Source organism: Falco cherrug, chromosome 9 (genome assembly GCF_023634085.1).
Source record: "Falco cherrug isolate bFalChe1 chromosome 9, bFalChe1.pri, whole genome shotgun sequence".
Taxonomy (NCBI): domain Eukaryota; kingdom Metazoa; phylum Chordata; class Aves; order Falconiformes; family Falconidae; genus Falco; species Falco cherrug.
Genome location: NC_073705.1, coordinates 46,484,983 through 46,512,801, shown reverse-complemented (window position 1 = coordinate 46,512,801; position 27,819 = coordinate 46,484,983). Strand labels below are relative to the sequence as shown.

Sequence of the window (27,819 nt, the reverse complement as noted above, 5' to 3'; positions counted from 1 at the left end):
AAACGTCCTTGTTCTCAGCCTAGACCCTCCCCAAACCACCGTGCACACCGGCCACCCTGATCTGTCAGACGGAAGGCTGTCACCATCTCCAGCAGGGGTGACAGGGTACCAGCACCCACACTTAGCTCAGCCCGGGCACGGACAGGGCCACCGCTCCGCACAGACTTGCTCCCCCAGCTGTGGGGGACACAGCCACCTAGCGGCTTGTTCTTCAGTGAGGGACTAATTTAACCTCATGCTATATATATATATATATGGATGTTTTGCAGTTCACAAAATCACAGCATGGTCAGGGCTGGAAGGGACCTCTGGAGATCATCTAGCCCACCCCCCTGCCAAAGCAGGCTCACCTGGAGCAGGCTGCACAGGGTGGTGTCCAGGCGGGTTTGAGTGTCTCCAGAGAAGGAGACCCCACAGCCTCTCTGGGCCGCCTGTTCCAGGGCTCCGTCACCCTCAGGGGAAAGAAGTTCTTCCCCATACTCAGAAGGAACCGCCTGTGGTGCAGCCTGTGCCCGTCGCCCTCGTCCTGTCGCTGGGCACCGCTGAAAAGAGCCCGGCCCATCCTTCTGACAAGTATTTGTTTATCATTTAAAATGACATACGTAAGGGTCCTTCTGGCCCTTAAGGTATTTGCAGACATCGAGAATATAGATCCCCCCTCGGCCTTCTCCTCTCCAGGCTAAACAGGCCCAGCTCCCTCAGCCTTTCCTCCCCAGGGAGATGCTCCAGCCCCCTCACCACCTTCGCAGCCTCCGCTGGACGCTCCCCAGCAGTTCCCAGTCTCTCCTGAACTGGGGAGCCCAGCACCGGAGCCAGCGCTCCAGCTGTGGCCTCGCCGGGGCAGAGCAGAGGGTGAGGATCACCTCCCTGGGCCTGCTGGCCCCGCTGCCCCTAATGCCCCCAGGGCACCATTGGCCTCCTCGGCCACCAGGGCACACTGCTGGCTCGGGGGCAACTGGCTGCCCAGCAGCACTGCCAGGTCCCTCTCCGCAGAGCTGCCCCCCAGCAGCTCAGCCCCAGCCCGTACTGGCGGTGGGGCTGTTCCCCCCCAGGTGCAGGACCCTACACTTGCCTTGGTGGAACTCCATCGGGTCCCTCCACACCCAGCTCTCCAGCCGGCCCAGTCTCGCTGAACGGCCGCGCAGCCTTCGGGTGCACCCGCCGCTCCCCCCGCCCGGCCTCCTCAGCCTTGCTGAGGCACCCGCTGCCCCTCGCCCAGGGCACCGGTGGAGAAGTGGAACAGGACTGGGCCCAGCGCCGACCCTGGCAGCACCGCGAGCCACAGGCCTCCAGCTGGGCCCTGCGCCGCTGACCACGGCCCCCTGAGCTCTGCCCTCCGGCCAGTCCTCGGCCCACCTCACCGCCCGCTCGTCTGACCCGCGCTCCCTGAGCTCACCCACAGCGGTGGTATGGCAGACAGCGTCACAAGCCTTGCTGAGGCCAAGGTAGACATGGTAGTTACTTCTATGCTCTTTATTTTATTCCGAAACTACACCAAACCTAGAAAGCCATGCAATAAACCTAACACCTGGCAGCAAAAATTTTGAGAGAATGCTTTTCACCAAGTTTCTATTACACACAAGGACTAAATAGCAATCACATGTAGTGAAAGATAAATTCAGATCACAATTCCAAAATCTAATAAAATTTAGTTATGTTGGTAAACTAAAATCCTACAAGAGTATAAAAGGCTGAGTTCAGATGGACCGTTTTCCTACAACATCAAAAACCAACTAGAAAAAGAGGCACCTTTACATACATGGTAGGAAAAATCTTTTTATTCTATGATTGTTGTTTTATGGGGGAACAGGTAATTGAAACACAACAGTAACAGCACATACGCAGTGAAGGTGATTTAAATATTACATATATGTTAACATCTTCTATAAAAGAGGCTGAGATACAGTTATGTGGTGTTCAGCCTTCTCCCCTCAAAGCAACCCCCAGCTGTATGCAATGCTAACTCCAGTAAGGAAATTGGACCCCAGAATTTCCTGTTGTCTGATTAGAAGCAAGAGATCTGCTGATCTTTAGTCAGAGTTGGGAAAGTTGTCTTTGCTTTTGCCCATGAAAGGTTTGAGGTTCAGCCACTGGTTTGCGTACCTGAGTCATACTTCACCTTTATAAAAAGAACCAACAGAGCAGCAATAAAAAGTAAACTGTATTTTGTTTTCTTACGCTGATTAAAAAAACAGACTCTGTCCTTTATATCGTAGATGACGAAAGACACTGAGGGTTAAAAAAAAATAATCAATTTCCAAGAAAATATCCTTTTCTTTCCTTCCATTTAAAATCTAAAATTCCTTTTCTTGAATACAAAGCTGTCAAATTTTATTTTTGGAAGCATCCTCATCATTAATGGACTTCTCTTCCTTTTTGTTTTTAAAGGGTGACTGCTAGTATCAAAACACAAGTTTTTTAGGCACCTCCCATGAGAATTCATTTCTTCCAAAGTGACCATAACATGCAGTCTTCTGGTAAATGGGCTTTTTTAGGTCCAAATCCCTGTGTGTGTAATAAAAAGAAGAGAAAAATATTCACATTGAGATATTTCATGATAATTACATTAAAATCCTGACACCGATACCTATTTCACATCCTTAGTTAAGCAAGCATATTCTGGATATATAAGCATACCAGCGAACTTCTCCAATGGAGAACCATAAAAATGACAACAAAACTTAAATGTGAAGTACTTTAGGGCTACAGGAGAAGTCTCTATTATTGAGAAGTACCAACTTTAAAGGGAGAAGATGAAATAACCTTCAATTCCTTTTGTAAAGCAAAACATATCTTTTTTTTACAGCAAAATAACTTAAAATTCTTGGAATACAAAAGTTGTTTTATTTTATTTGAATTCCACATACTATATAAGGCCAAATGTTGAAAGTATATGCTTCATATGAAACTTGAAAAGTACATTTGTTATCCTAAAAGATATGGCACACTGGTAGATCTGTAAAAAGTATCAACGGTGAAGTCTGACAGAATGACAGAATGAGGGAAAGTCTCTTTTGTACTGCATGGAACAATCTCATGTCAGTTCAAGAGGCTGACTCTTACATTGTAACATCTAATGGCTTTGTAAGAAACCGTTTCTAGGATGTCATCACCACGATGTTTTCCTTTTTATGTGTTTCTGTACCTGACAATGACTCCAGGCCGAAGATCAAAGTTTTTGTGCACGATGTCCAGCAGCTCTTTCTCTGTTTTTTGGGAAGTTCCGTAAGTGAACAGTGAAATGGACAGTGGATGAGCAACCCCAATGGCATAAGAAACCTATGGCAAAAAAGACACCATCGTTAGCAAATAAACACCACACCTCAAAGGGCAACAGTACGCCAAAGAAGAAAGCATTCATTCATGAATCGTTTTAGGAAAACTAAGGCCTCTCCTCCACTTCCATACTTGCTCAATCTGTATTTCTAGAAAAAAGAAAACTTGGAAAATGCTGAGGTCTCAGGAAAACTTTCTTTCCTGTTAACCAATCATCCCATGATCATTTCCATGACAGTACGCGTCACAGGGCTGAGGGCTCACTAAAAGTCCAGAAAAACAGACCATAAAATGAAAGCTAAATGAAAAATTCCACCTTCAAGAAGCTGATAGGCTATTAGTGATATTGCAGTGGCCTTGAACCAAGCACATCAAGGTCTTCCTTCCTTCAACCCCAAGCCACCACCAAGACTGCTTCTACTACAATGTCTTGTATGATGTGTATTCAAAGCTGAAAAGGAAAAACCTTTCTGAGACAAGCCACATTCATAGCAAACCATACCTGCACCAGAACGCGGCGACAGAGCCCAGCTTTCACAAGAGACTTGGCCACCCAACGGGCCGCGTACGCAGCTGATCGGTCGACCTTCGTATAGTCTTTGCCAGAAAAGGCACCTCCTCCGTGGGCTCCCCAGCCACCGTAGGTATCCACAATGATCTTTCGACCAGTAACACCAGCATCACCCTGAATCAGTAAAAGAATTTGTCTGGTTTTGCAATCCATCTTATTGCAAGTCTCGTGCAAGGCTATGCCTCCTCCTGAAGACTACAACAACAGGTAAGTTCACCACATATGGATTGATGTGAGGTAGTGGAAGGAATGAACTTGTCTCACCGAGCTACAACAGTGGCTATAAATGTTCTTTAAAGCCAGATTTGTAAAACAAGCCATTCACAAACTGTGTTTGGTAATCAAGCAAACAGGCTTACACTCAGATAGCCAGAGCATGCTGCCTGTTTCAAAAGTCAATGTTCCAGGCAATATGGCAACTTTGGCTTTGAAGTGACCTATCTACCACATCCAAACTGAATACAGAATATTGCCAACAAGCTATGTGCTATAGAGGGACCACTGAGAGAGTTTACACTGTTAGAAAAAGAAATAAATAAAATCAGGCTTTGACATCTTTTGGCCAAAATCAGAAGTTGTGTGACTATTAAAGAGCAGATGTCTTTTTGTATTTACTATTGAAAGGTATGTCAGTGCTACCTTATGTACACCATTACACAGAGGCTGGCACCCAACACTTCCCGTACAATACCATTACAGAGACTGTCATGCAAATATGTCCTAAAAAACACATTTTCAACTCCAAAATATTTATAGTCTAATTTAAACTATACCCAACAGGTATGGAGTAGTAGGCAATTATACGTAATTGGGAAAGAAGGATTATTTCTTTCTAAGAACAGATACTTAGAGGTGAATATTCTAAAATATTAAATAAAGGATGCAGATAACCTTCTAACTGCCACACAGCTATCCTGATTGCTTCTCACAAGTACTTGATATTTTCATTTTATCTTGGTTAGATGATCACTACCTGGTTAACTGTCTGACCCCTCAATTTACTAAATGCTTAAGCTTTCTGATGTAAATGGAAACAAGTCAAATTTGAAATTCAGTCTCCACCTGTGCAGGCAAGTTTGGAATTCTTTGTCTACAGAATATCATGTCAGTAAAATTCAACCGCTGGAATGTTTGCATGGCAAACACAAGTGAGGAGTCAAAGTTTTTCTTAGAAAGACTGTGCACATACACAGAAGAAAACCTTTGGCACTGTTTGTTCCAATCTGCTAAGAAAGCAGTGAGGTGTAAGCCTGAATGGCAGATAGCTGACCTTGCCTAAAGGATCCTGTCCTCCTGGGATTCTCGCAAACCTTAATTTGTGATAGCACAGACAGTTGCACTAAGGACACCTGGTGTGCTAACAGAACTGCAGAACTGAGTGGGAGGAAGAGAAATGGACAGGTGAAAGGAAAAAAACCCAACCCCCCAACCCCACCCCCATCCCACTTTAAAGGTGCTGAAAGAGCACAAATGCATTTGTAAAGTGTGCGGAAGTCAGTTTTGCAATGACTGTAATGTTCTCACAATACCAGCGGGTGTTGCTGTTGGGAAAATGGTGACAGCAGCAAAATGACTAATTTTGCCACAGCCAGAATTCAAGGTACCACCAAGATCAAAAATGTAAGGTGAAAATCCCAAGCTAAATACACATGTCTCCCTTAGGTGAACTGAACTGGTGATTAAGACAGCCTTCTATAGCTAGAATTGTTAAAAATAAAACTGAGTAATACCCTCATGAAAAGTAATCAGAAAGTTCAAGATGTAAAAGACAAGGAAAGAAATAGTTATTTTCTGGTTGCTGCAATGCTATTGTAAATTGCGTAAGTGATGATAGCAGTTGTAAGGCCATGGACACACAGGGAGATTGACCCATACTAAGTAAACTTATCCCAGGTTTAAAAAGCTGCAAGCAGACACTGCAATGTGCCTGTGTTTGCATGTGCAAACACAAGCAATACAGTTCCACCACAAGTGTAGAAAAGGTATTCCCGGCTGGCTTACCAAACCTAATTACATTACATTTTTAAATGGGTGCAAATCGGTGCACACCTGAAAGTTTTCATATGTGTAGCCTTCTTTTTGTAAGTAGCTATGACGGCTGCATTGGTTCACTTGCTCCAAAGTTACAGTTCAAGTTTGCCTCTCCATTGTCCATAGTCTAGGATGTCAATGATACACAAAATTACAGCAATGCAACCGATTCAACTACCAACTACACAAAACCACATTTTTTTGTGTAATCATTATTATAACGATTGATCTCAACACCTTCCAACTTGTTCCACTGCACTAACGTAAAAAAGTCACAGCACCTTCGGAATAATTCTGGCAAATTCCAGTAAATGAACTGGACCTAATTTCAGGAAGGAGCTTTGAAACTTTGCTGTGATAGTTCTGAAGGGAACTGAAGACTAAAACATTGGGAAAGATGAATTTGTTTTTGAAAACTAAATCTCAAAAGTCCTGCTCCTGCAGAGCGTGGAAGTTCTGCCTGACTTCTGTTGAGTGCAGGATCAAATTATATATCCCAGCTTCTGCATTGCCTAGATAAAGCAAAAGCAACATTTATTTTCCCACCAGGAGAAGCCTATCAGAGCAGACCAGCATCTTCAGCTCTCACTGGCGCCAGGCGGAACGTGAGACTACAGATCTGAAAACCAGGTTCACTGTAAGAGAAGTGTCTCTTGTCCGTATCTCTGTAAGGACCGCTCTCCATGAGAAAGGTCTGCGTGTCTCACTTGGTGCTGGGCTTGAGGGTGTGAGGAAAGCCAGAGCTGGGCTGTACATTCCACATGCAATGAAAGATTCAGCTCAACTTGCCTGCCTAGTGACAGGATGCATGACATAACCGTGCCTCAGAGGTTACTTTGGCATACAGCACATGAAAACCTGGCTGCTTCTCCCATACATAACTGCAGTTTTATATCTATATCTATACATAACTGCACTAGGCAGCTTGCTTCTTACACCCTAGGACAGACATGCCAAAGAGCCGAACATTTCTTTAAAGACAGACACCCAATGACAAAGGCAAGCTGATAAAAGCCCCAAAATAATACAACACGAACCTGAGGCCCTCCAATAACAAAACGTCCACTAGGCTGAAGGTGATAAATAGTTTTCTCATCCAAGTATTTTGCAGGGACAACAGCTTGGATCACGCGATCCTTCAGGGTCCTGCGCATATTCTCCAGCGAAATGGTTTCATCATGCTGCACAGATATCACAATGGTGTGAACACGCACTGGGATGACTGCTCCATTCTCCTGGATGTACTGAACTGTGACCTGGATAGAACCAGGAGAAGGAGGAAGAAAAAGAACAAAGTTGCTATAAAACTTATTACTGGTCTACATCAAATGTCGTGCTGTGCTATTCTAAGAGGAAATTTATACCAAAATGTCAATGCTGACATTACAACAATTACTGCGCACATTGTTGCCAAGGTATGAGAAATGAAGCCTATTTTCTCATTCTTCATTTTTGCTGTGCTGAGAAAAAAAAAATAAAAAGACTCAATATGGACAATCTGATTTTCTATGTAATTGTCCAAAATGTTGTCTTTTGGTTGGGATTTCCAGTGAAACTCCCAAGCCTCAGAAATTTATATTCTCAGCATATCTTCAAAAAGGCCAACCCAAATCCCTACGTATAAAAAAATCCTTTGGATCTCCTGTCACCTTTTCAATGAAAACAGACCATTTAGGTCTGAAGGCTTAAATGTTTCTTCACCAGTAGGTGGTTCAGTGCTCCTAGCACTCTGATACAGGTTAACCACCTACCAACACTCAAGGAGACAGTATCGCAAGCAGTGGAAATGTGTTATCTGCTACTTGTACGTTATTCTGATACTCTGAACAACATCAATTGCTGTCTTTAAATATACTTAAGATTTATGGAAAGGAACAGTGTTAGCTTTCAACTATTTGGACTATCCATAGCAGTATTTACCTGTGTCTTAGAGTCAGGCCTCAGCCAAGGAAGTTCTCCATTACGCCTCAGCTCTGCTAACCTGGCATTCAGTTTATGAGCAAGAATAATTGTTAGAGGCATACATTCTTCTGTCTCATCTGTTGCATAACCAAACATCAAACCCTACAGGAGGAGAAGACATACTTCAATCACTGTTGAAAGCACTACAACCAAAGGCGGCGAGATTTCATCTGAAGCAAAGAGTAAACAGTACCCTCAGGTTTATTTTTTACTGTCTTACATTGCAGTGCAAGAAGCCTAAACTCAGATCAGGCTCCAACATGTTACGGTGTAATGAGAAACAAACCACATTCCTAGAATTTTTCACTGAAAGCCTGAAGGTTTACATGTTGAGCTGGAAACCTGGACAAAAATGGAGAAGTTTCTGTGAAAAAATCTGGTTCTTTCATAAAAAAAACCTCTCAACCTGTTGGAACAAAATAATTTCAGAACTATTCTGTCGTGGGAAAGGTGTTATAATTAGCTTGGAAACGCTGTAGAGGCTTTTATGTACAAGTACAGACACACTTTTACTGCAACTGGCATCTGAAATTTCAGGGGAATGGGATGTGAATGCTCCATGAAGGACATACCATTCAACAGTTTAAGGCACCTGCCTCAGATTTTCAATGCCACATGCTTCTAGTCACAGCTTCTACTGCTTTTCAGCCATGTTCCCTGCACCAGATTATCATTTGTTAAATAGCGTTAGCAGCATTTTCTTTCTCCTCATCCATTGTATGTTGTAATAAAAAAAAAAAAAAAAAAAGACAGGAAGGTACTTTGATACCATTTGATACTTTTGAGGCCATCAAAATGCCAAATAAAGTCAGATATCTTTTCATCTTACGTAGTATTATGTCCCCATGACAGCATAAAAGCATTTTAATTTAGTCCTCAAGGGCTTTTTGAACAATATTAGCTTGGCTCCTAGACTCTGATATCTCCACTTATGATTCTCGACAGTATTGTTATAAACTAGATATTACTACTAATGACAACAACAGTAAATGTTAAACTCACTCATATTGGCATCAGTCAGATTATGGAGTTTTTATGGTAGCATCTTTCTCTTGGGAACATACCATAATTATCTACATGTGTTATTTAGCTCATAGAAATGCAGCTTGGACAGTCTTAATTATGTGGAACACCTATTACAATAGCTGCCTCTGGGAAATAAATGAGAACGAAAAGTACTCTGGTGTATTTGCCTTCATTGTACTAATGCTGAAGACAGTTGAAACAGCGCCTAATTTTTTGCTGTGTAAAATCTCAAGTGCTCAGTGAAAGTGAAAAAATCCTTTGTTTATTCCATCTTACAGGACAAGCCTGGCTGCAAGATGAATGGTCTAATGAATCTAAAGCTACTCAACAGAAACATGAAATACATATGCAAAAAACTTGCTAAGTTCTAAAGGACACATCCTCGGCTACTACAAACTGACAGAGCGTTCCTGACTTGCATGGAGTGCTATGACAAATACTGGGCAAAAGTCTGTCCTCTATGGATTTCTAACTGTTTTAATAAAAAATATGTTTGCTATTCTGGGGTAGCCAAGATGGAAACATGGAACTCTTCACATGGGTTTTGATTTAGAAAATAGGGCAATAAAATGGGATAAACTTTTTCCATTCAGACAGCTTTGATGGTTTTGATGTGGTTAGGTCTACCTGATCTCCGGCACCAACATCCTCTTCATTCCTGTGTAGATGAACACCCTGAGCAATATCAGGTGACTGCTGTTCGAGTGCCACTAAAACATTACAAGTCTTGTAGTCAAAGCCTATTTGGAGAAAAGAATAGCGGTAAATTAGCTTTTTCTGTCACAATTAAGTAACATGGAAAACCATATGACAAAATTTTCATTCTGAAGGGTACTGCATTCAGAACTCAAAACTTAACTTATTTTTAGGTTGTTGGGTTTGGGTGGGTTTTTTTTGTCAATACAACACTTGAAACCTTTTCTGGGAGGAGGTGGGGTATACAGGGTTGCCTTTATTGCTTGTTACTGCTTGTTTTCTCTTGCACTGGTACCCTGTGCCAAGCCAATTCAGATTATGAATTGTTAACTGCAGAAAAGTAGTCTCTAAAAGAAAGTAAATAATGAGCCTCTCCCAAATAAATAGTATTAAAAACCTCTACATAAATTCCTAGGCGCTGATGTTTTGAGCAGCTGAAGGCTCTGCGCTCTGATACATTATTTGTAAAGCAGCATCTAGACCTAAACCTCTTATGAGAGTTCATGCGAGAGCTACAGACAGAGGGGAAAAAAAAACCCAGATTCAAGTCTCACAACATATTTGGAAGTGGGAATTTATTTACATTACTTTGAAAGACTAAAAGGAAGCTTTTAAAGAGAAATAGAAAGACTTAGAGAAGATTGTGGCAAAATTTTCCACCTGTTCCTAGGTGTATTAATAGTAACTTGCTACTCTCCAAATTCAGCCTTTCCTAGAACTGTAGCTACTGGCAGCTGCTGGCCAAACTCACATTCAGCCAATACAACATCCATACACATCCATATGCATATGATCCACTTGGAGAACGCTCTTCACCCTCTTTCAAGTAGGCTATGTGGAAAAGAAAATTGTATTTCTGCGTGCAATTGTTTGTTTTAACTTTTTGTTTTACTTCTGCATAGAAATTGTTTTTTATGGGTCGTTGCATCTTCCTTTATAATTTTTGGCAGTTAGGATAAGAAGGAGATTTATGACCTACTACATTTGCCAGCATTTTCTGAAAGCACTGCTGTTACGTGACAGTAGAGGTAACTTGCAGATGTGCTCCTATAATATTCTCCCACCACAATTTCCCTGCAAATTCAATAGCAATTAAAGGCCTGCAGGAAAAAACTTTTTTTAACCAAATGCTCTTGAAAGATACACTTCACTGTAACAGTGGAATATTTGTAATGTATAAACAGATACATGGCAAACCAGAAAGTTTAATGTGTCTTTTTTTATCATTTGTACGTTACACAAACTGGATTTGGACTGCAGACTCCTCAGCGTAGGAGTTGTTCAGAGCTAAGTGAGTACCTTGCACAGTGAGAACCCGCTTTACGCCTGGGAATTCTAGGTGCTACCACAATACAAATATATAATGGTACAACAAAATTAACTAGGTTTCTCCTTCCCTCACTTTCACATCCAGATGCATCGATCGGCTCCCCAAATGGATAACTAAGATTAAAGTTCTCGCAGGTTTGAAGGAGTGGTAGGTTCTGTGGCTCGAGTTGCCGTTAAGTATCCTGGCCTAATACTACAGTTCAAAGTATATTCTGCCTAGTGCCTTTCAGTTTTTCTGCTTACTGGGACAAAGCCAAAAAGTGTATCACGTAGTGTCATGTAAGCAGCTTTGACAGAGGATATTCAGTTTTTATCAGACTTGCTAAAGCCCGTGTATGGAAGTGGTGCCAGACTTGGGTTGCAGTTGCCTATCGCTTGCCCTTCAAGGATTTCATGAGTTTTTCCACCAACCTTTAGCTGAGTCATCATAGCCAATATGTCTAATTGCATCTCGGACAACTCGTTGATAATCCACAATAGCACGAGATGTGATCTCACCACAGAGCAACACCATTCCTGTCTTACATACTGTCTCTGAAATGAGAGATGAAAACAGGATTACAACAGCAGAATAACCCAGCCCACTAAGGCAAATAACTATGTTTGTGATGATAGTGATTTTGAGAGAACTACTAGCTATATACAGTGTAAGTCCTTTCTACCCATATTTTTAGTATTATTAGCTCCTTCTACAACAAATTCTTTTCATATCCACTGTCTGCCTGACGGTAAGGAAAAGACCAATATGTCCAATTTACAAATGGGAAAGTCAAAACACTGAACCTGATTCAGCAATATGCACAGATTTTAGGGAAATACAGCACTAAGCCGTGATTTCTAAATCCACTTCGTCACTCTAAGATAGATACTGAGGCTAAATAAAACTCAGAAGGGATCAACTATTTGGAAAACTTGCCTCCAGTCCCAGGAGGAAGAATCTGAAGATGGGGTTTAGTTACCTAATACACGAACTGGGCTAAAAACCTGAGAGCTGATGGTACAACTCTTTCTGAAGAGATTTTTTTTCAAACCAGTAGTTATGGGCACTTGGACTGAAAAATTAATACCTTATTAAATACAGCAAATGAGCTTTTCAACAAAACATTCAAATATTCTTTCAAAAACCCACTGTAATGAAGCCAAATCTGTTTCTCCCAGGAAAATTCAGTCCACACACAAAATAAACTATCCTACCCTTCTATAGCCTGCTTAGGCTTTATCGAAACTTCGTTTCTTCTCATCTCTCCTTTACTTGAAGACTGTAATTCTTACTTAATTTTTTGAGAGCAAAATGAGTTAGCAAATGATAGCAGCATGTTCTCTGCAAACATCATTAAAAAAGAACGGTGACTGGGTGCTGACTTAAAGCAAAGCAGCAAAAACTTACCACAAGCAACCTTGGCATTTGGGTCCTGCTTGAGATGGGCGTCTAGTACAGCATCGCTGATTTGATCACAGATTTTATCTGAAAGACATCAAAGTTGTGATTCAAAACCATAGCACTCAAATCAAAACATGGACTGTTTGTGTTTCTTTGAATGGGTAGGCATTTCAGCAAGGAATTCTTTTATTGCTTAGTACTGGAGTATTTAAAGTTAACTAAGTAGAAAAACATGGAACATCCTGCAATCAAAGTCAGTAGATGCAACGGGGAATTCATTTACTGCTGTAAACTAATACTGACTATAACTTTATCTGTAGTTTTCTGCACCTAAGTGTGAAACAAGTATGTTATGCATAGATTTACCTGAGAGGCCCGAGAGGCTAAGAGGCTTTATTCCCAGCCTTCTCCTTTGCCAACACCACGAGCCAATACAGCACACACTCCACATCAGCAGCATTCTAACAAGGTCATATTCCACCAGCAGCTTCCATCTCCCCAGCAGAAAGTTAGAATGCACTGGACCAGCACTGCTGGTAAAACCTGAGAAAGTGTTTAAACTAGTACAGATAATGCGCAGCTCAGAGTCAAGTGCCTGTTTCACCTTCGCTGCTTTTCACTGCTTCCTACTACCCTGCAATGCAAACCTCTCAATACTCACTGCAACCCGCCTAAGGCAGGGGGGCGAGCAGCACGTGCAGAAAGCAAGAAGGGGTCACCAAGCAGTTTGCCTGAGGTAAATCTTGAGTTTATCTTCAGTTACATCCCATATACAAAGGTTTCAGCTGAGGTTTACCATCATAATCTTTTCTCTTTTTCTATCTTTCTTTTCCTACCATTCTAATAAATAATGAATCTTTATCAAATAATGTAGCTAATCTAAAAGGCAGCACCCATAACAATGCCTTCCACATGAAAATGGTATCTTTTTCTCATATTTTGATTGTATTCTTGTTCAAAAAAGTGTAGTATTGCATACTATGTTTAGATGTTGCCACAACATGCTGTGTGGCAAAATAATCTCCTGCCTTGCCATTTGCAGCACCATGTGTTGGAAAGCAATGTTTTGTAACAGTATGTCATTAGAGACTTTATACATTTAAAACCTCAAGTCAAACTAGTTTCTCATTTATTTTCATGAGGATGGTGTACCTTTAGCTAAGAGAGACAAATCAGACTAGAGAACCAATGTGATCCTGACGCTCTTACCTCCCATATTAACCCCTTCAACACAAAAGACAACTAGCCAATGTAGGCTGCATTGGAAATGTCGGTCTTGCAAGAGCTGTGCGTGGATTATTAAATTGGGACAATTATTACCGAACAGGAATCAGACACCATTCTTGCAATTCAGTTAGAAGTCCAAATGAACCTTGTTTAGCAAGACTGGGGACAAAGGTAGCAGAAGTTATTAAAATGCATCTCTGCTTGCTCTCTTCAAAGTTTCCATTTTTATAAGGAAATATAGCCATATTTTCAAGCAGAAAATCCAAAACATATTAATGAATATATGTAATTTTTTTATTACCTGCATGGGACAACAAAGCAACTGGTATAGGATGACCTTCTTAGTGCAGGTTCAATGCCCTGCAGTAAACTCCTAGTGACTGGGACTGCTTGGTAGTCTTTATTTCAATGTCCAGAGTTTCTATGCCAGGAACAACCTCTACCCCTGTCCTTGCTCCACATGAAGCATGTCCCACCTGCATTAGATGCCAGTGTCCCATGTTTGTCTAAGTTCCCTATATGGCACATACAAGGGTATTATATGCCTTCTTTCCAAAACATTCAAGAAAAGTGCAGGCAATTCCATATGCCTAATTCATCCTCATCTCTCCTCATGGCACCTACCTGGTACAAAGAACCTTATGCTGGTTTTGCATGCTGTGGTTGAAATTAATTTATAAACTAAAATTTTCATGAAATATCTTAAGGAAGCATTAGCCTTACTAGGTAGTGAAATCAATAAGTGAAGATTTAATAGGATGTTTTCATGGTTTTGGGTTTGGTTTTTTTTGCATGAACTGTATCATTAGTACCTACCGAATTTCAAGGATATTGGTAGATAGAAAGGCAGCTCTTTTGCTTCCCTCTCAGAGAAATAACACGGCAAACACTCACGAACAAAAAGCACAGTCCACATTTACAGAAGGGGAGAATTCATCTTACAAAACTGTTACTCCAAGAAGATCACGACAGAGAATCAGATTAACAGTCATCCATAGAAATTAAGTTATCTCCATACAATAGCATTAGTGAGACTGCTACAGAAATGTTAGATTCTGGTGGTGGTGTTCCAAAGGTGGCATTACAAAGCAGTGGGAAGGCTTAGGGCAGACTGACAAGAATGGCCCCAAATCAGAAAAGATTCATCTTACAAGATGAAATCAATCAAGCTCAATCTAGTTTTGAAAGCCTGAAGGAAAGGTGACCTACCAGAGGAAATCTCTATAGGCATTGGAATCACAGTCTCTAAGAACTCAAAAGTAATATGCTGAGAGAAAAGGTTTTGTCTGATGGACAATAATGTAACTACAGTTGATAGCTGAAAATTAGAGACACAGGTAAAGATTCAAAAATGAAAATCTTAAAAGGGTGAGAGCCATTGAAACCATTCATTTTGAGGTATGCAGGATTCCTTGTTCCTTCAAACCTCTAGATGAAAATTGGGTATCTTTTTAACAGGTATGAATGAATTTCAACCATCATCTACAAGCACGTTTAGAATTACTGCATGAAATATTATTACCCGAGTATGAACGTACGACCAGATTATATATCAAAGGTCCCTTCTGGTCTTTAAAATCTATGTGAGAATTTAATAAATTAAAATAATAAATTAGAATAATTCAATCTGCTATACCAATAGCACACTTTTAGATTAAAATAGGCTGAGACAAATCAGTTTGACAATTTGTGTTGTTGGTGCAACACCCAGCAGCTCTAGTGCAACTAGATCCGAATACAGCCACAGATATATCTATCCAGCCTGGAAAGAGAAATCTAGCTGAATGATTGGCTGAATAATGCATTAAATTAAAGGCATGCCTATTAGTAAAGGTCTCTGGTGTAAAATAAAACCAGGCATTCTATTTTTAGCAACGCTTAGCAGGCTTTGTGCACCCTTCATTCTGTTCTTTGAATTTCTCATCTCAAACGACACATTTCTTTTATTAGTTGCTAAATGTGATAAGATAGGTTTGTCCATTATTTCCTTCCTTTTTTTCATTCCTTCTTTTTTGGAAATGGGGAGAGTGTAATGGACAACTTGTAGTGAGGCTTTATCGTCTAAAAAAAAAAGATGTAATAGGTAAGAATTCAGTTCATGCATACCTTCATATAGCAAATTACTATCCAATAGGACAAATACTGCAAAAGGGATGTCCACGCTGAGGATTTCTTAACTGAGCAGGAAAGTATTAGATAACCACAAATTCTTTTCATTAAATCCAAACATCCCACAGACCCAGCCTTATGGCAGAGATGTCAATTAGCCGTAAAGCAGCTCTTGCTAACTATACAAGGAATGAATGAGTCTAGGGGAGCTGATGAGAAACCCTACTCAAATGGCCAGTTGTCAAATTACGAAGCAAAGGAAGCATTCAACAACAAAAGTGATCTCCAATAATTCGAAGGAACTTCACAGTTTTCCAGATAGCTATATGTAAGTTTGTTAGTTGAAGCTAGACTATGTAAGAGCCCAACACAAGCCACGACATCTGCAAGTTCTCAGGATCTCCCCAAGAATTCGGTTTCAGGGATTCACCTCACACACACACAGAAAAATCTTTGAACAGTAGTAACAACTGAAAATGTAATTCAAAAAAGCTCCACCCTTCGAAGTACAACAAACAGGTACAACCACACTCCTAGCTTTGATGGGGTAGTAAATATAATAACCACTGAAAACTTCAAAAGGTAAGGTTGGTTTTCTTAAAAACCTGTGATCATCAAAATAAAAATCAGTATTTTCAATGATACATTAATTATATCAACAGAAAAAATAATTTAAAACTAGAATATGAAATTATATTTTCTAAATACGATAAACTGAGCAATTCTGAGTTTTCTGGTAAAAAATTAAAACAGTGAAGAAATGCAGATACTTATCATAAGTACTTCATCAAAAAATTTTCCACCAAAAAATGTTTCACTAGAAAGCCTGAATAGCTGAATTGTGCTGGTTTACATTTTTCCTATTTAAAAGACTCTTGAGGAGTGCTAGGTGATAACGGCAGTAGTACTTCAATATTAACACTACACTGTTTAAATATCTTGTACATCTGTTCTCTTTGTTCAATACACCGTTTGCTGAAGTATTATGTATACTGTTAAGTATATATGAAGTTAGATATTGTTAAGTATATATAATGTTAGATATGAGACATGCAAGCATCAACTTGCTGGGAAGATCTGCATTTTCTGTTTGTTCAGTTGGGTTTTTTTTCTTTTGCGATTTTTTTCCGTGAATATCCAGAAGATAAACATATGTTTTTAATAAGGTTGAAAATCTAAATATCTGAGGGTGGTTTTGGCAGATGTTTTCTCTTATACCTTTAAAGAGATTCCTTGATACTTACTGGAAAACTGAATGACATTCTGTTTGCGGGCAATTCCACCTGAAGTCACACCAGATAGGAGAAGGAATTAATCCTAAGTGGTTTGGCACCTGTAAGACATTGTGGGTCAGAGAAACACACAATGCCTTTCAAAGCACAGTGAAACCATTGTGCACCATGGACAGACACTACTGGACAAAGCAAAATGGAGCAGTGACAACACTATCTAAAGAAAAAAAAAAAATACCAAACTTTCTCTCCCCATGCTGCTATCTACGTGCTTTTCTTATATTGAAATAAAGAAGTCATGTGTTAAGTCTTCAGAGAATTTGGAATTTACCCCACTAAATGCCACGATTAAAGACCTGGAAGGAAGTCCCAAATTTCACACCCAAGTGATTTTGGAGAATTTGGACTGAGAAGATGGGATAAACAGACTCTTCTACAATACCTGCACGTTAATTATTGCCAGCTACCACTTGCTTCTATGTAATCTGGGCTTCTTGGCAATACGCAGCTCTTAGGCATTGCACAGGTACATGGCTGCTCTCTGTATACCCAAATAAATGCGTATGTAATCGCTCCTGCTTTGTTTATTAAGAAGGAGGTCTCCCTTAAAGCATTCAATCCCCAGCTAACGTAATCAGAACGATTCACATTTCCACCAGACAAAGATCTGCTTCAGGATCTTTACTTCACATAATGCCCTCTGGCAAAACTGTACTATCACATACAGAAGAGAAATAATCAAGAACACACAAATTACCCGCTTGGTAGCAAAGAGAGGAACTCAAATCTCACCCTAAAATTCTAGTGCTACTGACAATGTCAGAAGCTCAGCTACAGCCTTGGCCCCATTTTAAGGAAACAGCCAAGATTTTCCCAGGTGATAAAACCTAATGGCATATATACACCTCTCATGTAAAACCGCAGACAGGGAAAGGGGGGGTTGCCTAGGATGTAAGGGTGAGCACTGCTGTCGGAAACCAGAGCTATTGCTGAGACCATTAAGACCTATTGCTGGGCTGTGTTCAGGAACAAGAATTTGCAGGAGCACCCAGAGTTACTTACTGTCAATCTGACCTCCCCTGACCTGGAAAATCTGCATCTTTCCTTCATCATAAGCATCTGGGTTTTCAGTACCCTATGTGAAAACCTAGGCTGCTTAACGAAGTATGAGCATCACAGTCTTGAACACATCCGAGTAAATTCCAGCTTTCCACTCCCTCTACAACAAGCCTCTCAGGCGGCCACTCCGCATTTCCCCGCCCCAGAGATCTGGTACCCTCTGCCCACGGGAGGATGCACACGAATCTGACAAGTGATAACATCCTTTCCCAAAGGCCTGCCCAGTACTTCAGTGCAGGATGGAAATAATGTTCATGGGGCTTACAAGAAGGCCTGCTAAGGGCCAATAGAGTTTTTGGAGATAAAGAAGGGAATGTGAAGAAGAAGTAAAAAATAGGCCAAATTCTAAAACAGGAAACAAGACAAAGAGAGAATCAGTAAAGGAAGGAAACCAAGGGACAAAGCTAAACCTGGGGACTCAGCTGAACTCCCCCTGTTCTGAGACTTATCTATTATTGACCCATGGGATTAACAATAATGATTAGAGGAGCATAAATTCTGACCTGTCATCTTTGGAAATACAATCATCCATTTAAAACTACCATATTGTAGAATGTCATTTTTCCTATGAAACTACACTGCGCTACAGACGCTGAATGTAATTATATAGAAATTTGAGATGGGACCTATGTCCCAGGGACCGAATGGGGTTGTCATTTTCTGATTGTGTTACATCAGAAAGAACCCCAACTGGCTTAACCTGATGTAGCTGCCTTGACATTGACAGAGATGGACTCAATTGCATCAGCCATGGATTTGATGTGCAGTAATAAGTTAATATTATAGAAGAGTATCAGAATTATAGACACAAAATTCTCATTTGTGACCTTTTGATTCTCTGCTATGCCATTCCACCCATTTGTGATTTATTCACATAGCACAAGTACAGACCTGAAAAAGCCTTATTATAGCAAAAGGTGCAGCATGCCAAATTGGCTTTTAAAAATAAATACACTTTTCAGGACATCAAACAGTCTATTGTCCCCTGGCCTCATTTGGGGGGACACTTGCTGTTGACATAAGGTACATGTTTATGGCGGATGAACATTTGTTTTCAATAAAATCAAACTAAGCTCTGCTGACCATACAGAAAGTTTAGCAAATAACTGTCCACTATTTGCTTAAGCAATTCCATATATTGCATCAGATAATGGTATGGGGGGGTGGGAAATCAGCAACTTTGCCATGTACAGCTGCTGGGACCATTGATTTTTAAAGGCTTTAAAACAGCCTGCTTAGAGATATTCCTGTCGTGGGTGACAGTTTTAGAGCATAGCATATATGCAGGACAGTTTCACAAGGCTCCTAAAGATACGGAACTTGAGAAGCAAGCTATGCGTTCTTATCCATATGTGAAACTCGAGTCTATCAGAGAGATAGTACTGTCCCCACAGTAATACTGAAAGAAATTCAGATGAAAAGAAAGGAGCAGCAACCATAAACCCTACTGCCCTCCTCAGTGTAACACACACCCAGCAAAAGTACGTAAACTCCCACTGGAAGCACCCTAGGTATAGCGGTTCTATAGTCTATATGGACAAGGTCCAATAGAAATAAAGTAAAAAGCGCTCTGTTACAAATAACTTCCATAATAAGATTAATAGTAGATGAATTCAGGCTTTTACAACTTTTTAAATGAAAATATTATTCTTTTTAAACATTTGCCAGAGCTGGTTTCTTACCTGGATGTCCCTCTCCCACCGACTCCGATGTGAACATGAAAGCCCCTTCATCATCCAGCGTGTAATCGCATAAACCATCCACTGGCCCATTCATGACTGTGATGCTTTTCCTGATGGATTATTAGAAAGTGGTTGAAGAGTTCTAACTTTAGTGCCTTCTCTTAAAGGAGAAGGTTTTTTATCAGCACGACTATTGCTGTCTTCACTTATTACCTCTTACACTAACTTGAATTTCAGTGTGTGAAGTGAGCATGTGCTTGCACCTGTGTACACACGCAAGGAGTATGCATGTGCCTGAAGTCTGTATCCCTACCTAGCCTGATCTGTCAGTCCCTGAGCTGCTCCTATATATGGAAAAGTGAAAGTGCCTAGATAATCATGTGAGGAAAATGGAAGAGCCCATTTCTTGGCAGGGGAGTTAGTTAACTTTAGGATATTTCACTAATTAACTCAGTTCTTGGAAACATTCTGCATTCAACCTGTGCAAGACTGGTTATCTTAGCAACTCAGCTGAGCACGAAGTAACGCAGGAATACTGGTGACAGTTCAGGTCAGCTGCTTCTTCAGTTTGTCTCTCCCCTAATTCTGGGATCTATGGTGTGCTTCCAACTGCGTGTTGTGGTTTTACAAGGATAGATTAAAAATATGTAAATGCATGTCTTTCCTAGCAGAGACTGGAAGAAGTTTACTGTGCATCCTGTAACTGCATTTTCATGTTACTTTTTCATCTCCTGAAAAGTACAGTTCTCTCCTGAAATATTTTTTTTTCATTTCCATTCATTCTTCACGCACATTTGAGAGACGAAACATCTGATAAGATCTAGCGTGATGAGTGCTTCTCATTCAGATGCAGACCTCTCCCTTCAGCCTTTGCTTTTCTTTTCCTCTGTCCTCTCTCCTACTAATTCAGATCCATCTTAATTCTTTTTGTATCGTATTCTCATATTATATTCCATAACCCTTAGAAATACAATGACTGCCACATCTGAGTACTCAGCACTTGTTTTGCTACTGAAAATTACTTCTAGTCAGATGGCTCGTGTCTGGAATATGAAGATGGTATGACAGGTATGAAGACAGATGGCATTTTGTGGGTATACATGTCTTTAAGTTCGCATACATTAAAAAAAAAGTAAACATACCCATGGGGCAGATCCAGAAAATGCCCAGCATTACTGCACCATTATAAAATAATGTAATTATTCTTAATTGCTTTAAAGAAACCATCCTAGTCTCAGTCTCAGACCAAATCATTGGTCTACCAAAATAAAAATTTCCCTTTACTTCAACAAACACTGAATCATACTCTCTTAATCATTCAAAGTGCATCTGATACTTGGATTATAATGAGCAACACACTGCTTGTTCAACAGCCCTTGCAATTTTGACAGCAATGAAATCCTTAGAACTCATCAGTTTAAAAACTGACTTAGTTTACTTCAAAACCTTGGTCAGTATTCTTTTCAAAGATCACTTTATACAGCCCCTTGGAGTCTAATTTCTCCACCGTTACATATTTAAGTAAGAATTCATTAGAATTTTCACTTTCCACCTACATTCCTGAAAACAATAACCAATGCCTGTGAATGTTCAGCAGTTATTTGCTGTAGTATTGGCCCCTCTCTAATTATCATTGACATGGAAGTGTTAACTTCAAGGACATTTTCTTGGTCTTCTGCTGTACAGAATTCATTTCATAGGATGAAAAGCACTAGTTGTACTTAAAAATGCAGAATTCACACATCAGATACACATTATGAGACATAGCTTCCTCTGGAGTAAACTGTCATCACCCTATGACACGAACATTCTATTCCAGTCTGAATAAATTATGCATTAACACCAGTAAAAAAAATAAATAGAATTTGTAAGAAAAACAGAAGACCAAAGAGTAACTCATGATACTAACCGTAGTTAAATGGGTAACATTCAAAAATTATATTAACTTTTAAAGTAAAGTAACACCAGTAATAAGCATCCATTCTTAAATGCAAATGCTTTTTCTTTATGTAAGCACCGGAAGACAGGATTGGAATACATGAAACACGTCTGACAAAACCTCTTTTTATACACATAAGAGTTTTCATTCTAATTCCACAAACAATCCTCCCAAAAAAAGCAGAAAAGATTGAACATTGTCCGTTTGTGAGTTCCATTCTCTCTGGCTTCTGGTTTTGCTTTCTCTTGGTTTTCAGTGCCACTTCAGGACAGAAATTGCATTTTGGGAATCTGCATTTTTGTTTTTAAGGTAACACTTAAACAGAATGCAGAAGCAAGCGTCTCACATAGTCCTCTTATCCCATATAAAACCAAAAAAGCACAAGTTCTTAAAATGCTGTAGAGCGCAAGTTATTTGTCATACAAGATTAATGAGTTACAGTCCCCTTTTTGGACTCACTTCTGGTGAGTGAAATGCATTGGTCCTTGAGAACTTTGGAGGGTCACCCTTCATTAAAATAGCCTCTCTGGTAATAGTGTTCTAGAAATGCTGCACAGCTGCATTTCACATAGCTTGTGTAAAAACTCCAGCCTGAACAGCTTCCAGTTGTGGTTTTACTATCAAGAGCAACACATTTGCTTTATGTCCATGAAGCATCTCAGCATGTTCTCTTCTAGGACACCTGCGACCAACTCTAAACCACTGTAGGGTTAGGTAATGTTTAATTTGGCTTTTCTTCCCAGACAATTTGACTTGTTAAATATTTGTAAAAACTTAAGATAGTGCTCTACCATCATGTCTTTCTGGCACATACCTTCTGCCTATCAAAAAAAAAAAAAAAAAAAAAAAAAAAAAAAGAGGATGATAAAATAATGATTGATATCAGTGTTTCTCCCTATTCCATTTTAAAATAATGATTGATATCAGTGTTTCTCCCTATTCCATTTTATTGATAATGACTCACCAGTCATGTAACAGGCTTCCAATTTTTTTGTTAACTTTATTGCTGTACTCAACAGCTTTGTGGGCTGAGCCCTAAGAAAGTCAGTTTCTCTGCAAATCAATTTATAATTTGTATATCGCCCAGCATCTTCTGACTACATTCTATAACTTTTACTCAGAAGATACCTAATGGCAAAATCTTCTCATCCAGTACAGCTCCTGTGCTTTGAAATGAGGTGAAAGACAGGAAAATCACAATGTAATAGTATCACTGTCCTTCTGTATTGCTTAAGTATTTATTCACACTGACTATAATGTCCGTTCTCACCACTGGAATAACCACACAGTGAATCTATTAACTGTAAGTCTTCATATTTGGAACATCCCACAGTTTTGCTACTTTTACTCACAGTAATCCTGCAAAACTATCCCCCTTCTAGTTCATGTAACACTTAACAGCTGTCAGAAGGGATGGTTTTATCGTAGCCTTGAGAAAGCGCTGAAAATAATGATGTGAAAAGATTTAACTGAGAAAAGAATTTTATGAATGATTGCTATTGATGCTGCTGATTCTCTAGACAGATATGACTAATAAATTGTCTTGACCTTCAAACTCTCATGACATATTCTCATCTGATTGTTTTACTCGCTCATCCTCTCCTTTCCTACCCTTATCTGATTTTCTCCTATACTCCCCTTCCCTCTTTTTGTCTTGCATATATTCTTTTGATTAAAACACATATCCCTTTCTTTGTTTATCTTCCTTTTACTTACTCCTTTCCACCACCCTACCTGTCTCTACTGATGTCCCATTCATTTTATAAACCAGTGAGAATGGAGCCTTCATGGATGAATGGTATCTGTAGAAATGAGAAAATGTGTCTGAGCTAATGGCTTACAGAAAATACAGGTTTAACTATCACAGCAGAAGGGGAAGGAAGAAAGTAGCCATCCTTATTCAGTACAGGTTTAGACTCATTCACTTTTATTATTTCACCACCATGGAAACTTTCAGGTGACTTCTTTTGAGTGAGGAGGAAATTGTATCAAGAACTCTGAAGCACTTCTACATGACTAGAATCAGTCGTGGGAAAACCATTGCTTAAGCTATGTAATTTGTCTCTCTCACCACAACTCTCAAACGCAAAGGACAAGGACTTGCTTTGCAGAGAGCACACACTTCACAGTAACTGAAAACTACAATTCCATTATCATTAAAGGACTCAAACACGCTTAACTAACAATATACAGAAACACTTTGTGCATACAAATAACACATAGGAAAGTGTTTTCCTAAATACTTCTCTTTTGTTATCTCAACTTTATCATCAGGTAAGACTTTATTTTACTAAAGTTAACTGTTTAACAGGCTAACAGTTTAAGTTTTTATCCTGCTATTTTGTTATCACTTCATAAAACCATGCAAGGAATTTACTCCTAATTCATGCCTGTGGGGAAAAAAAAGTTTTCCAGGTGTTTACAAAACCAATTTTAATACTAGTTTCATTTATGCTGTTTAGTAGAAGTAATTCATATAATACAAATAGTGTTGTTTCACCACACTGCAGTTACTAACTACAGTTCATCTTTTTGGAAATAAGTTGGAAATAAGCACTAAATTATGCAAGCCTCACGGGCATGCCTTTGAGGGCTTTTTGGTTTGTTGGTGAGAAGACTTGATTTAGTCTGTACCTTTTGGGTTGGGGGAGGTGGATGTTTTGTTTTGCTTTTAAAGTTAACATACAGAAAATGTTAGCTGGGTTTGTTTCTTTTGCACAAAGAATGACAAGACTGGTCAGAGCAATAAAGGTTGAACGTCAGGAACTTAACACAGAACTCCCACCTGCTTCAGAACTCTCAGCTCTGTTACCTGAAAATGAGAGCAGCTCAAGGCCTCTCAAATGTGCAGGTGTAGAATTTCACTGGCCCATAAACATTCAGATTAAAATAAATACCGTGGGGCAGAAAAAAACCCTGTCGTGACTGCAAGAGGAGAGGAGGTAGTATGTATTCTGATGGGCGCTCATCACCCAGCGTTTGTTCTTTCACATCACCTTTTTCCTTCTCTGGAGTACCGGACCTCCTGCAACCTCCACACACAACCATAACCAGTTCAGATCTTTCATTCCTGAGTTTTCTGATACCTTTTTGAGTAAATACCAGATCCACTCAAGCAATTTCTTGGCGTGCAATCTATGTAAGTTATTCCACAGTTACTTCAGCTTCAGAGAGATCCTCTGCTGTCTCCCATCTGCCTTCCCTTTCACTCCCTAAGAAGTCTTTCATTACTAACATCAAAGAAAATAATTTTGCTCCTCTCCCATGTGCTTGTCCTCTTTGCATCCGTTTGACCTCTAATTCTCTATTCTGACACATCACTGAATCATGGAATCCTTGAGGCTGGATGGTCTCTAGTCCAACCCTCTGCTCAAAGCAGCACCAACTTGAACAGGTTGCTCATGGCTGTGTCATGAAGTAGCATGTGCTAGGGCCTTATACGTGAAGTAGCAACTTTGAGTTGCTTCTGAGGAAATATTTAAAGCTACTTCAGGGGCTAAATTCTGCCTTCACCCAAGTTAGCTGTAGTCTTGGCACTAATTTCACTAGAAGCGTTATTTCCACAGAACTGGAAATCTAGGTAGAATTGAATACAACTTAAAGACCTAGGACTTTTATTGAGTAAACAGAAAATTAAGTCTCAACCTCTAGATCGTTCCTTAAGGCTCTAAACGAAACACCTGTTTACAAACACAGGCATTTTTAACACCTCAGATAGACACCTCAGTTTCTTCCATAATAACAAATAGAAAAGTCTGTTTTCTAATCAGTCTTCACAAATTAGCATTGTTGTATCAGAAATGGTGGAAAACTAGCAAGATTAGTTAAAGTTTAAGGTTTCCCTTACGCTGATTGTTTTTTATTGCTTCATTTAAACAGCATTAAACCACACTGGTATATAATTAGTTCTGCCTTTAGTCTTTGGCAATTTTTCCTGTTTAAGTTATAAGCTCTACAGAGCAACATAGAAGCATTTGTTTGTGTTACGTCCTTACGTGGAGTCCTGTTACAGCAGAATCACAAATCCCCTGGGTCCCCCATAAATGATGAGGGGGTAGATGAGAAAGAATGGAGCCCTATTCTATCTTTGTCTCACACAGCAAAGTTTTTTTCAGTTTGCAAATGTAAGAGTATATAACTTACAGATTTAGCATTTTGCTCATATGCTATTATGCTAAGTTGAATAAATTAAACCATTCATTGTTAAAGTTATGCCTTGGACAGGGACGGAAAAATCTTTGATTAGGAACAGTCTCTCTTTAACCTTACAGAAAGCCATCTATGCGTTTCCCCTGGATGCTTTTTCCAGTCGATAGTCATTTGTTTGGCTGGAGAAAGACTGTCATCTGACATGTAATAAAGCAAAACCCTTAATTTCAATTGCGTAGGGTGTGACCACACATCAGATACACGCACAGCCACAGTTCCTTTCGGGGAGAATAGTTAGGACTCCTTGCTGTTAATGACAGGTCTGATCACCTGTCCAGACTAAACCCCATTTACAGCCATAGATTTAGATCTCAAAAACAGTTTGGCTAGGGAAGATCTGTATGACCTGCTTCCACGTGTCTTGTGACATTATTAGTGTATATATGTAAACCATTAGGATTTCCTCAGTACCTTAGGAAACAGACTGATGCATTTAAACAGCCATTACCCAAGAGTTTTTGCTGCAGTGTTTCACAGATGTTTACAGTACAGGTGGTCTTTGGACTTTGAAACAAATATTGACGCTAGTACATGAAGTCAGTTTTCAGGAACCTATCTGCAAGAACAGTTGTGGAATTCGTAAATTCTGGCTTCCTGACAAGGAACATTAGGTTAAATTCAGGCACTTTTGACTTTTTCTAGATAGGTAATGCCAGAAGAGACTTTTCTTTCATGTGGTATAGGACTATAATCACTTTTCTGAAACATTTAGTGATCAAAAACCTTCATAAGTCTACCCTGTATGCATAGTGTATGAGAAACAATAACCAATATTTGCAGAAGAAAATATTTACATACTATAACTGCTTGATACAGGCAAGCACATCTACTTACACACTCAGTACTAATCTAGTAAACAATGCATAGCAGAATTTTGCATTCATTTTGCATGACTGAATAGGACTGCATAATGCTGTGAGCTGCAGAATTACGCTTGTATGGCTATCTGGAGAAAAATATATAACACACATCCAGCAACACTTTTTGTCATGATTCCTATCCGTAGGTTATTCACAGCTTTTTCAGAAATGCTCCCACCATCACTGCTACAGAGCTCAAACACGCTAGTGGTGCTCAGAGGTCTGCAAAAACTGCAAACTAAATCTGATTGGTCACAATCACATTTCAGAAATTCACATTTCTGAAATCCCCCAACCTAACCTCCTAACTAACTGTTCCTACAGTTGGTTCAGTCAGGGAAGGCTGCCATTGAAATAGCAATTTCACTTACTCCACCTGGGCAAATATATTAGCAAACAGCAAACATCATTATCTTTCATCTATGTCTGAAAGATTTTACTGCAACTAGTCATTTAGTAGTTTCAGATAAACAAGGATGAAATAAAACACTGCCAACTATATTCTTAGATATCTGTCTAAACAGGGGACGTTGTCTAATGGATGAAGGGTATGCAGCATCAACCAACACAAGTATATAAATGATACTAGACAAAAATGCATACAGTAACCAGAACACACAAACATTTCTAGAGATTCCCATTCATAGATGGAATATAGAATGGAAAGTTTCAGTCTAACCAAAAGATCTTCAGGCTTACAGACACAGTTGCAATCTCAGAGTTTCATTATGAAACTTTTTAAAATTCTTTGCCCTGAAACAAACAAAAAGTCTCAGGATGTTTTCCAAATTTGTGAATAAATTTGGTTTCTTAAGACAAAGCAAATAAGAGTCCAACATCTATTACTGCAAGCTACTGATGTTTTAAACAGCATTCTAGAAATGCTACCTTGCAATGTTTTGAATTAGTACTGTAACTTTATGTTCAGATGCAACTCTGGGGAATGTCAGCAAAAGCTCACAACATCTGCAGTGCAGGATATCACTATGCCCCCCGCCATCTTTGTTTTAGCTTTATTTTCCAAAGATTATTAAAATTATTACACTATTAATTGATTCATAACCAACTAGAAAGAAACAATAAGGATAAGACGTCTCTGAAAACTTTCTTTCATATGTATAAATATATATGTGTTTGTACACATACTTTCTCTACAGCATAAGGAATTTT

At 39.6% G+C, this 27,819-nt stretch overlaps 1 protein-coding gene across 3 annotated transcripts; it reads right to left on the bottom strand.

Annotated features, from left to right (window-relative positions):
- Positions 1-1,458: 1,458 nt before the first annotated feature.
- MAT1A (methionine adenosyltransferase 1A) lies at positions 1,459-20,019 on the bottom strand. 3 transcript variants are annotated; one of them, XM_027817218.2, is made up of 10 exons: positions 19,642-19,956; positions 16,853-16,891; positions 12,279-12,356; positions 11,303-11,425; positions 9,494-9,606; positions 7,799-7,942; positions 6,916-7,134; positions 3,779-3,961; positions 3,146-3,279; positions 1,459-2,505 (listed from the first exon to the last, which is right to left on the bottom strand). In XM_027817218.2, the coding sequence occupies exons 1-10, from the start codon at positions 19,733-19,735 to the stop codon at positions 2,403-2,405; spliced, it is 1,230 nt and encodes a 409-aa protein (XP_027673019.1). In that variant the 5' UTR covers positions 19,736-19,956; the 3' UTR covers positions 1,459-2,402. The 3 variants fall into 3 exon arrangements, with proteins under 3 accessions (XP_027673019.1, XP_055575773.1, XP_005433549.1); XM_055719798.1 differs by having other exon boundaries at positions 16,853-16,941; positions 19,642-19,728; XM_005433492.4 differs by lacking the exon at positions 16,853-16,891 and having other exon boundaries at positions 19,642-20,019.
- Between the last annotated feature and the right edge of the window lie 7,800 nt (positions 20,020-27,819).

What these genes read in the sequence shown, in the direction of transcription:
- MAT1A (XM_027817218.2), bottom strand. Translation starts at nt 19,735, where the DNA reads ATGAATGGGCCAGTGGATGGTTTATGCGATTACACGCTGGATGATGAA. An exon ending in AAATGCCAAGGTTGCTTGTG is followed by an intron (nt 11,426 to 12,278) that starts GTAAGTTTTTGC and finishes CTCTCATTTCAG; the next exon opens with AGACAGTATGTAAGACAGGA. An exon ending in CTATGATGACTCAGCTAAAG is followed by an intron (nt 9,607 to 11,302) that starts GTTGGTGGAAAA and finishes TTCTCCAAATAG; the next exon opens with GCTTTGACTACAAGACTTGT.